The 11,412-nt window shown below is 42.3% G+C and overlaps 1 protein-coding gene across 1 annotated transcript in view; it reads right to left on the reverse strand.

Annotated features, from left to right (window-relative positions):
- LOC128685759 (large neutral amino acids transporter small subunit 1) overlaps positions 1–11,412 on the reverse strand; it is a 142,986-nt gene that overhangs the window by 122,504 nt on the left and 9,070 nt on the right. Inside the window, exon 2 of the mRNA XM_070087815.1 lies at positions 8,693–8,818. Within this exon, the coding sequence (XP_069943916.1) occupies positions 8,693–8,818 (126 nt within the window). The remainder of the gene's footprint in view (positions 1–8,692; positions 8,819–11,412) is intronic.

Here is an 11,412-nt window from a genome sequence, read left to right on the forward strand (position 1 = left end):
GAATTTGTTATTCTGACTGCAGCCTTTTGTTGGGTGATTAGTGGTCTGAGATGGTTTATTGTTGTTGGAGGCGCAGCCAGTGGCCACCCATAGCCCTTCAGAATTACAACTACTGATGCCTATAACAAAATCCCCCCAACAAACACAGAATACAACCTCGTTCATATTTGCTAATATACAGGGCCTTAAGCCATCCACCAACAACAAAATACCTTTTATCAGTGGACTTCTAGTGGAGTCTAATGCAATGTTTGCAGCCTTCACAGAGACTCACACAAAAGATCACTTTGACAGTGAAATATGGATAAGTGGTTACAACCTTTTTAGATGCGACAGAAAAAACAGGCAACAAGGGGAGGGGGGGGTTGGCCTGTATGTCAAAGAGTCCCTTATCTGCACGGAGTTGCTGAACACCACAAATGAGGTAGTTGAAGTTCTATCAATAAAGATCGAGAACCAGAACCTAGTCATTGTGGTTGTATACAAGCCACCAGATTCAACCTCACAACAGTTCAAGGAACAGCTACTGAAAATCGATTACTGTTTGGAAAACCTTCCAGCTCCATCCCCAAACATCTTACTGCTTGGTGATTTCAACCTAAGGCATACAAAATGGAAGAATGTAGCAAATAATGTTATAGCTGAAACAATCCCCGGAGGTAGCGCAGATGAAAGGTCACACACACATGAGCTACTAAGTCTCTGCGAAAAACACACCTTAAGCCATCAGATAGTGGAGCCAACAAGACTAGAAAACACACTTGACCTTATCTTCACAAATAATGAGGACCTGATAAGAGACATAAGAATATCAAAAACAACTAATTCTGATCACAATCTAATCGAAGTCCAGACGTACATGCATAAGGGTCCTGAACAGCAGAATGCATGTACCTGTGAAGGTGTCTTCACAAAATACAATTTCAACAACAAGAACATCAACTGGGACAAGGTAAACCATGTCCTAAACGAAACATGTTGGGAAGATGTCTTAAATGACATGGATCCAAACCAGTGCCTTGAAAGGATCAACTTCCTGGTAGCCGAAGCATGTTCTAGGCATATTCCCCTAAGAAAGAAGAAGAGCAGGAGTAAACTGGAGAGAAAAAGACGCTCCCTCTACAGAAGACGACGAAGAGTCACTGAGCTCCTCAGGAGTGCTAGAATATCTGATACACGAAAGGAGGCGCTGACCAGGGAAGTGGAAACTATCGAACTTAAGCTAAATGACTCTTACAGGAACCAGGAGAGGCAGGAGGAGCTTAAAGCTATTAGTGAAATTGAAAGAAATTCAAAATATTTCTTTTCATATGCCAAAAACAAGGCAAATACCACATCTAGTATCGGGCCCTTACTCAGACAGGATGGGACTTACACAGATGACAACAAGGAAATGAGTGAAATATTGAAATCCCAGTACGACTCTGTGTTTAGTGAACCACTAATCGGTCTGAGGATCGACGACCCAAATGATTTCTTCATGAATGAGCCTCAAAACTCCATAAATGTATGCCAGATTTCCGACATTACCCTAACTCTGATAGATTTCGAAAAAGCCATTGACAACATGCCTATGCACTCAGCCCCGGGCCCAGACTCGTGGAACTCTGTTTTCATTAAGAACTGCAAGAAACCCCTCTCGCATGCCCTAAGTACACTATGGAGGAGGAGCTTGGACATGGGTGAAATTCCACAGTCACTTAAAACAACGGATATAGCCCCACTCCATAAAGGTGGCAGCAAAGCATTAGCTAAGAACTATAGACCAATAGCTCTGACGTCCCACATCATAAAAATCTTTGAAAGAGTGCTAAGAAGCAGGATTGCAAATCACCTGGATTCCCAAAATCTGCACAATCCAGGGCAACATGGGTTCAGGGCAGGTCGCTCCTGCCTCTCACAACTACTGGATCACTATGACATGGCCTTGGATGCACTGGAAGAAAATCAGAATGCAGATGTAATATACACAGACTTTGCAAAAGCATTTGACAAATGCGATCATGGCGTAATAGCCCATAAAATACGTGCTAAAGGAATAACTGGGAAAGTGGGGAGATGGATCTTCAACTTCCTAACAAATCGAACACAAAGAGTAGTGGTCAACAGAGTTAAATCGGAGGCTGCCATAGTGAAGAGCTCTGTTCCACAAGGCACAGTACTCGCCCCCATCTTATTCCTTATCCTCATATCAGACATAAACAGAGATATACACCACAGCACCGTATCATCCTTTGCGGATGATACTAGGATCTGCATGAGGCTGTCATCTGCTGAGGACGCGGTTAACCTCCAAGAAGATATAAACAAAGTTTTCCAGTGGGCAACGGTAAACAATATGATGTTCAATGAGGACAAATTCCAACTACTCCGTTATGGAAAACTGGAGGAGATAATAACTAGAACAGAGTATACTACTGACTCCGGCCATACAATAGAGCGGAAAAATAATGTAAGGGACCTGGGAGTAGTAATGTCTGAGGATCTCACTTTCAAGGATCACAACAGTGCCACGATCGCACGTGCAAAGAAAATGATAGGATGGATAATGAGAACTTTCAAAACAAGAGATGCCAAGCCCATGATGATCCTTTTTAAAATCACTTGTTCTCTCTAGGCTGGAATACTGCTGTACATTAACATCTCCATTCAAAGCAGGTGAAATCGCAGATCTAGAGAGTGTACAGAGATCCTTTACTGCACGTATAAGTTCTGTCAAGCACCTTAACTACTGGGAACGCTTGGAAGCACTTGACTTGTACTCGTTGGAACGCAGGAGGGAGAGATATATCATAATCTACACTTGGAAAATCTTGGAAGGAATGGTCCCAAATCTGCACACAGAAATCACTCCCTACGAAAGTAAAAGACTGGGCAGGCGATGCAAAATGCCCCCAATAAAAAGTAGGGGCGCCATTGGTACACTAAGAGAAAACACCATAAGTGTCCGGGGCCCAAAACTGTTCAACAGCCTCCCATCAAGCATTAGGGGAATTGCCAATAAACCCCTGGCTGCCTTCAAGAGAGAGCTGGACAGATACCTAAAGTCAGTGCCGGATCAGCCGGGCTGTGGCTCGTACGTTGGACTGCGTGCGGCCAGCAGTAACAGCCTAGTTGATCAGACCCTGATCCATCGGGAGGCCTGGTCATGGACCGGGCCGCGGGGGCGTTGATCCCCGGAATAACCTCCAGGTAACCCATGCACAAATTCCATAGGCGAGATAGGGGTAAATAAGTGAGTGATATAGGGCCAGGAGGGCTGACTGTGGAACATAGTACCGTATCTTCGATAGTATGCCTACGGTCTTGGAATTTTTTTTGGAAATTTGTTGTATGTGTGTTTGAAATTTGAGTCGATTATCAAGGTGGATTTCTAAGAATTTTCCCTCTGAGTTTTGTGATAGGTGATCCATTTACCATTATGTTAAGAGACACATCTGTAGCTCTGTTACCAAACTGAATGTAGTAGGTTTTGTCAATGTTTAGAGTAAGTTTGTTGGTCCTCATCCAGGTTGATATTTTCTGTAATTCGGTATTTACAGTATTGGCTAGCATGACTGGGCTCGGGTGAGAGTAGACGTATGTAGTGTCATCTGCAATTTAGTGTGGGTTTGAGTAGTTACGATGCATTTGGTAGGTCATTTATGTATATGAGAAAAAGAAGAGGGCCTAGGACACTTCCCTGTGGGACACCAACTCTAATTGGCTGTGCGGAAGAGTTTGCCCCATTTGTGTACACAAATTGGATTCTGTTGCTGAGGTATGACTTTAGGTAGTTGAGGGAGTGCCCTCTTATACCATAGTGCGACAATTTTATGTGGAGCAAGTCATGGTCAACTGTATCGAAAGCTTTACGTAAGTCAATGAAGATCCCCAGTGGGACTTCTTTTTTCTCTATTGCTGTATAAATATGTTCAAGCATGTGGATAATAGCATCATTAGTATTTTTATTAGGCCTGAACCCAAACTGACAGGGGTTGAGTATGTTGTGGGAGATGAGGTAGGAATAGATACGCTTATGGATTAATTTTTCAAAGATTTTAGAGAGAGGGTGTAAGTTGGATATTGGCCTATAGTTATTCAAGTCTGTGTGGTCTCCTCCTTTATGGATCGGAGTGACCCTTGCTATTTTGAGAACTGTAGGAAAGGTAGAGGATTCAATGGATTTGTTAAAGTGTGTTGCAATGATTGGTGATAGCACCTGTGACACTTTTTTTGTATATAAAGGGTGGTAAGGTATTTAAATCTCCTGTCTTGTTTTTTAGTTTGTTGATAATAAGGGAGACTTCAGTTGGGTTAGTCGGAGCTAGGAACAGTGTGTTCGGGTAGTTGCCAGTGAGGTAGTCATTGGGTGGGGTATCTGAGCTTGGGATTTTATTGGCAAGGTTTTTTCCTATAGTGGAGAAGAAATCATTGAGTCTGTTTGCTGTTTCAGTAGGTGGGAATTGGGGTTCATCTCGTTTTGTTAAATCAATTTCGCTATTTCGTGTTATCTTTTTTGTTCCTAGTATTTCTGATAGGGTTTTCCAGGTCTTTTTTATGTCACCTCGTAAGTTGGATAATCTGTTCTCATAATACAATTTTTAGCCTTTCTTATTAGGCTGGTTAGGATTGACGAGTAACGTTTTGTTTGGTCTCTGGTTATATGGCCCATTCTGTACTGCTTTTCGTATAGGTGCTTTGTATTTATGGATTTGAGGATACTGGGTGTTAGCCAGGGACTGTTCAGTCTCTTCGCAGTCATCTGTTTAGTTTTTTAGGGCAGTGCTTGTTATAGAGGTATTGGGTCTTTTTTTAGAAAATTATTAATACATTCGTCAATATCTGTATAAATTTCTAGCTCAGTGTGCCAGTCAATGTTTGTCACTGCTGCTGTGAAGTTATTGATAGCTGCCTCATTGTGAAGTCTGAAAGTGACTTTAGTAGTGTCTAGGGGTAATTTGCCAAGGTTTGTTATGAGGAAGGTAGGGTAATAGTTTGTGGTATTATCTGTATTATGCTGATGGTATTATGCTGATGAATGTTACTGTTGCTTCTAAACTGTTGAGCGTGTCGAAGCTGCTAGAAACCACCCTCACATTACCTGCTGTCTCCTGAATGGATCACATGGATGCGCTATGAACCACCCACATACTACCCGCTATCACTGAGTGGATCGCATGGATGCTTTGTTAAATTATATTTTGCTCATCTTGCCCACGAAGCACTACACTCAAAGCATCGTCGATACTATCAACCATGAAGCAAAATATAACCAGTTACCAGTTACCGTTCCTTGACGGGCTTCTCCACTGATAATACCGTGACCGCCTATTTATCATAGGTGAAGAAATACCTAATCTTTACACTAATCTACATTCCAACCTATCTACGTGTTTCTCTCCCACCAAGCACGCTCCCTCTCCATCACTACCTACCATTCTCATTCCCTTCCTCTTCAGCTCTCTCTTTTCCTCCCTACCTGGAGTCTACCTGGAAGGCATTCCGGGGATCAACGTCCCCGCGGCCCGGTCCACGACCAGGCCTCCCGGTGGATCAGGGCCTGATCAACGAGGCTGTTACTGCTGGCTGCACATAATCCAACGTACGAACCACAGTCCGGCTAATCCGGCACCGTCTTTAGGTATCTGTCCAGCTCCCTCTTGAAGACAACCAGGGGTCTTCCCGTAATGCCCCTTATTGCTGGTGGGAGGCTGTTGAACAGTCTTGGGCCCCGGACACTTATTGTGTTTTCATTAGAGTGTACCAGTGACGCCCCTACTTTTCACTGGGGGTATGTTACATCGCCTGCCAAGTCTTTTGCTTTCGTATGGAGTGATTGCTGTATGCATATTAGGGACCAGTCCCTCCAGAATCTTCCAGGTGTAGATTATGATATATCTCTCTCGCCTGCGCTCTACTGAGTACAAGTCAAGTGCTTCCAGGCGCTCCCAGTAGTTAAGGTGTTTGATGGAACTTATACGTGCAGTAAAGGTTCTCTGTACATTCTCTAGCTCTGCAATTTCACCTGCCTTGAATGGGGATGTTAATGTACAGCAGTATTCCAGCCTAGAAAGAATAAGTGATTTGAAAAGAATCATCATTGGCTTAGCATCTCTTGTCTTGAATGTTCTCATTATCCATCCTATCAGTTTCCTAGCAGATGTGATAGTGGCATTGTGATCCTTGAAGGTGAGATCCTCTGACATTACCACTCCCAGGTCTCTCACATTACTTTTCCTCTCTATTGTGTGATTGGAGTTTGTAGTATACTCAGTTCTAGTTATTATTTCCTCCAGTTTTCCATAAATGAGTAGTTGGAATTTGTCTTCATTGAACATCATATTGTTCTCTGTTGCCCATTGGAAAACTTGGTTTATATCTTCTTGGAGGTTAGCAGTGTCCTCAATGGATGACACTCTCATGCAGATCCTAGTATTGTCTGCAAAAGATGATACAGCGCTGTGGTTTACATCTCTGTCTATGTCTGATATGAGAATAAGGAACAGGATAGGTGCGAGTACTGTGCCTTGTGGGACAGAGCTCTTCACTATGGCAGCCTCCGATTTAACTCTGTTTACCACTACTCTTTGTGTGCAATTGGTTAGAAAGTTGAAGATCCATCTGCCTACTTTGCCGGTTATCCCTTTAGCACACATTTTGTGTGCTATTACACCATGGTCGAACTTGTCAAAGGCTTTTGCAAAGTCTGTGTATACTACATCCGCATTCTGTTTGTTTTCCAGTGCATCTAGGACCGTATCATAGTGGTCAAGCAGTTGTGAAAGGCAGGAGCGACCTGCTCTCAAACCATGTTGCCCTGGGTTGTGCAATTTTTTGTTGTCTAGGTGGTTTGCTATCCTGCTTCTTAGAACTCTTTCAAAAAATTTTATGATGTGGGACATTAAAGCTATTGGTCTAGAGTTCTTAGCTACTGCTTTGCTGCCACCTTTATGGAGTGGGGCTATATCTGTTGTTTTTAGTGACTGTGGAGTCTCGCCTGTGTCTAAGCTCCTTCTCCATAGCATACTTAGGGCCCGTGAGAGGGGTTTCTTGCAGTTTTTAATGAACACCGAGTTCCACGAGTCTGGGCCTGGGGCTGAGTGCATAGGCATGTCGTCGATGGCTTTCTCTAAGTCTAGTGGAGTTAGAGTTATGTCATAAATCTGGCCTACATTGGCAGGGTTTTGAGGCTCATTCATGAAAAAATTGTTTGGATCATCTATCTTTAAACTGGTTAGTGGCTCACTGAACACTGAGTCATACTGCAATTTCAGTATCTCGCTCATTTCTTCGTTGTCGTCAGTGTAGGATCCATCTTGTCTGAGCAAGGGCCCTATACTAGAAGTGGTTTTTTACTTTGTTTTGGCATATGAAAAGAAATATTTCGAATTTCTTTCAATTTCATTAATCGCTTTTAGCTCCTCTTGTCTCTCCTGGATCCTGTATGAGTCCTTTAACTTCAGCTCAATATTTTCCACTTCCCTGGTTAGCACTTCCTTCCGTGTATCAGATAATCTGGCATTCTTGAGGAGCTCAATGATTCTTCGTCTTCTCCTGTAGAGGGAGCGTCTCTCTCTCTCTCCAGTTTAATTCTTTTCTTTTGTCTTATAGGAATATACCTTGAACATACTTCAGCTACCAGGAGGGTGATCTTTTCGAGGCATTGGTTAGGGTCCATGTAATTTAAGATATCCTCCCAGCATGGTTCATTTAGGGCATAGTTTACCTGATCCCAGATGATGTTCTTGTTGTTGAAGTTGAATTTGGCAAAGGTACCCTCATAACTGAATGCATTATGCCGATCAGGACTCCTGTGCATGCAAGTCTGGACTTCGATTAGATTGCGATCAGAATTTGTTGTTTTTGATATTGTTATATTCCTTACCAGGTCCTCATTATTTGTGAAAATAAGGTCCAGTGTGTTCTCCAGTCTTGTTGGCTCCACTATTTGCTGACTTAGGGTGTGTTTGTTGCAGAAATTCAGCAGCTCCTGCGTGTGTGACCTTTCATCTGAGCTACCTCCAGGGATTATTTCTGCTACGACATTATTTGCTATATTCTTCCATTTTGTGTGTCTTAGATTGAAGTCACCAAGCAGCAAGATGTTTGGGGATGGGGCTGGAAAGTTGTCCAGACAGGAGTCGATTTTTGACAGTTGTTCTTTGAACTGTTGGGAAGTTGCATACGGTGGCTTATATACAAGTACAATGACTAATTTTTGGTTCTCGATTTTTATTGTCAGAACTTCAACTACATCATTCGTGGTGTTCAGTATGTCTGTGCAAATGAGCGACTCTTTGACATACAGGCCAACTCCACCTTGTTGCCTGTTCTTTCTGTCGCATCTGAAAAGGTTGTATCCAGGTATCCATATTTCACTGTCAAAGTAATCTTTTGCGTGGGTCTCTGTGAAGACTGCAAACAGTGAATTTGACTCCTCTAGAAGTCCACTAATGAAAGGTATTTTGTTGTTTGTGGATGGCTTAAGGCCCTGTATATTAGCAAATATAAATGAGGTTGTGTTGCATGTTTGTTGGGGGTATTTTGTTGTTGGCATCAGTAGCTGTGAGCCCGGAGGTGCCACTGGCTGTGCCTCCAGTCCAACATACTACTCTTCATTGCAGATCTTTAATACGAGTCTATCGGTGGAGCCAAAAGATACTGACACTACGAGAGTGACTAGCGTTGCAAGAGTAACTTTGAGACTCACCTCTTCCTAGCTGCACAAAGCCTGTGATGATGATGACAGCCAGAGCGAAGAGCTTAGCACCTGTGAAGATGTCCTGCACACGCGTCGCCCACTTCACGTTCCAGCAGTTAACGAATGTCAGCACCACTGTGAACAAAATAACAATTACTATCATCCGCGCTAAGAAGCGGCATTTTTTGTCTAACAAATAAGTGAATAACCTCAACATATATTCTGGACAAGTCACTGAATTTTTTTAGAAATCAACATTTAATGGTTAAACCAGATGTGCTCGAGTCGATGGTTGAGAGGAAAAGGTATAATCTTATCCCCTAAGCACAGCCAATAAAGTTAAATAATGTCGGCATCGAAGCTTTATAGCGAATCAGAAATGCTATTCACAAGTTATTACATTGAAACTAGAAAATAGGCCTACAAATTGTGAACAATTTTGTACTTTGGAGAAAAAATGTATTTCACTTGATGGGTGTCAGGGTGCTGATAACGAACATGACCATAACAATTGACTAGCTAAAAGAAATTGTATGTATTTTTTTTAAACAATTACGTATTGTGGCTCTACGAAACTAAATGTGGCTGAAACAGTTAAGTATTGTGGGTTTTAATCAAAAGCCTTTACCCTATACAATGTATTTACCTTACCTCCCTTTCCATGGAATTCAAAGTCAACAGCAACCGGCCTTAATCCTCATCTTTTAAACAGACTGTAATTTTAAATATAATTTCCGTATTCAAAAGCATTTTTGCTGTAGAACCGTGATATCCTAATATTTTCAATAAGAATAGCAAATTCGCACCTACACAGCCCAAAACCAATCCACATCTTGCTCTAAAATATACTAGCAATAAAACCTTGAAGCCGATCACACGAGGTATTCTCAAGTTAGAAATACCAAGGAAACAGAACCTATTATTCTGTACAACTGAACTTGTCTTTGTCTGCCTGTCTGTCTGTATGTTTCAGTCTGCAGAACATTTATACAGACGGAAGCGAGATAGAGAACCTACCCTTGACCCACAAAAGAAATCATTTTTATCATGGATATTTTGTCATTCACCTTATCTGACTGACGTCAAACGACGCATCTTTCTCTTCATGAGTACATAAACACGTGCGTCAGTCGCGGATTACTCCTTGTGTGTTTCTTTTTTATCCAACGTCAAATTATTTTCCGTTATCCAGACCTACTGTACGATCTACCAATAACAATTAGCCCGTAAATCAGTATTATTATGTTTAAGGGAGAGCGGAGCCTCGAGGGAGTCATACAGCTCATAGTGAACAGAAGCAAATCCAGTATGATCGAAGGAAGAGAAGGGTAACTCAACTTACTTACAGGGATTATCACATAAGAAAATCACATTACAGCGACACCAGCACATGAAGTTTCTCTCCAAAGCTTGATGTACATTATATATATATATATATATATATATATATATATATATATATATATATATATATATATATATATATGTGTGTGTGTGTGTGTGTGTGTGTGTGTGTGTGTGTGTGTGTGTGTGTGTGTGTGTGTGTGTGTGTGTGTGTGTGTGTGTGTGGCAGATGTTGCAGGTGTATGGTGTAGGAGGTAGGTTACTGAAAGCAGTGAAGAGTTTTTACGAGGATAGTGAGGCTCAAGTTAGAGGGAAATTTTTTCCCAGTAAAAGTAGGCCTTAGACAAGGATGTGTGATGTCACCGTGGTTGTTTAATATATTTATAGATGGGGTTGTAAGAGAAGTAAATGCGAGAGTCTTGGCAAGAGGCGTGGAGTTAAAAGATAAAGAATCACACACAAAGTGGGAGTTGTCACAGCTGCTCTTTGCTGATGACACTGTGCTCTTGGGAGATTCTGAAGAGAAGTTGCAGAGATTGGTGGATGAATTTGGTAGGGTGTGCAAAAGAAGAAAATTAAAGGTGAATACAGGAAAGAGTAAGGTTATGAGGATAACAAAAAGATTAGGTGATGAAAGATTGGATATCAGATTGGAGGGAGAGAGTATGGAGGAGGTGAACGTATTCAGAGATTTGGGAGTGGACGTGTCAGCGGATGGGTCTATGAAAGATGAGGTGAATCATAGAATTGATGAGGGAAAAAGAGTGAGTGGTGCACTTAGGAGTCTGTGGAGACAAAGAACTTTGTCCTTGGAGGCAAAGAGGGGAATGTATGAGAGTATAGTTTTACCAACGCTCTTATATGGGTGTGAAGCGTGGGTGATGAATGTTGCAGCGAGGAGAAGGCTGGAGGCAGTGGAGATGTCATGTCTGAGGGCAATGTGTGGTATGAATATAATGCAGAGAATTCGTAGTTTGGAAGTTAGGAGGAGGTGCGGGATTACCAAAACTGTTGTCCAGAGGGCTGAGGAAGGGTTGTTGAGGTGGTTCGGACATGTAGAGAGAATGGAGCGAAACAGAACGACTTCAAGAGTGTATCAGTCTGTAGTGGAAGGAAGGCGAGGGAGGGGTCGGCCTAGGAAAGGTTGGAGGGAGGGGGTAAAGGAGGTTTTGTGTGCGAGGGGCTTGGACTTCAGCAGGCATGCGTGAGCGTGTTTGATAGGAGTGAATGGAGACAAATGGTTTTTAATACTTGACGTGCTGTTGGAGTGTGAGCAAAGTAACATTTATGAAGGGATTCAGGGAAACCGGCAGGCCGGACTTGAGTCCTGGAGATGGGAAGTACAGTACCTGCACTCTGAAGGAGGGGTGTTAATGTTGCAGTTT

This window comes from Cherax quadricarinatus, chromosome 23 (genome assembly GCF_038502225.1).
Source record: "Cherax quadricarinatus isolate ZL_2023a chromosome 23, ASM3850222v1, whole genome shotgun sequence".
Classification (NCBI taxonomy): Eukaryota; Metazoa; Arthropoda; class Malacostraca; order Decapoda; family Parastacidae; genus Cherax; species Cherax quadricarinatus.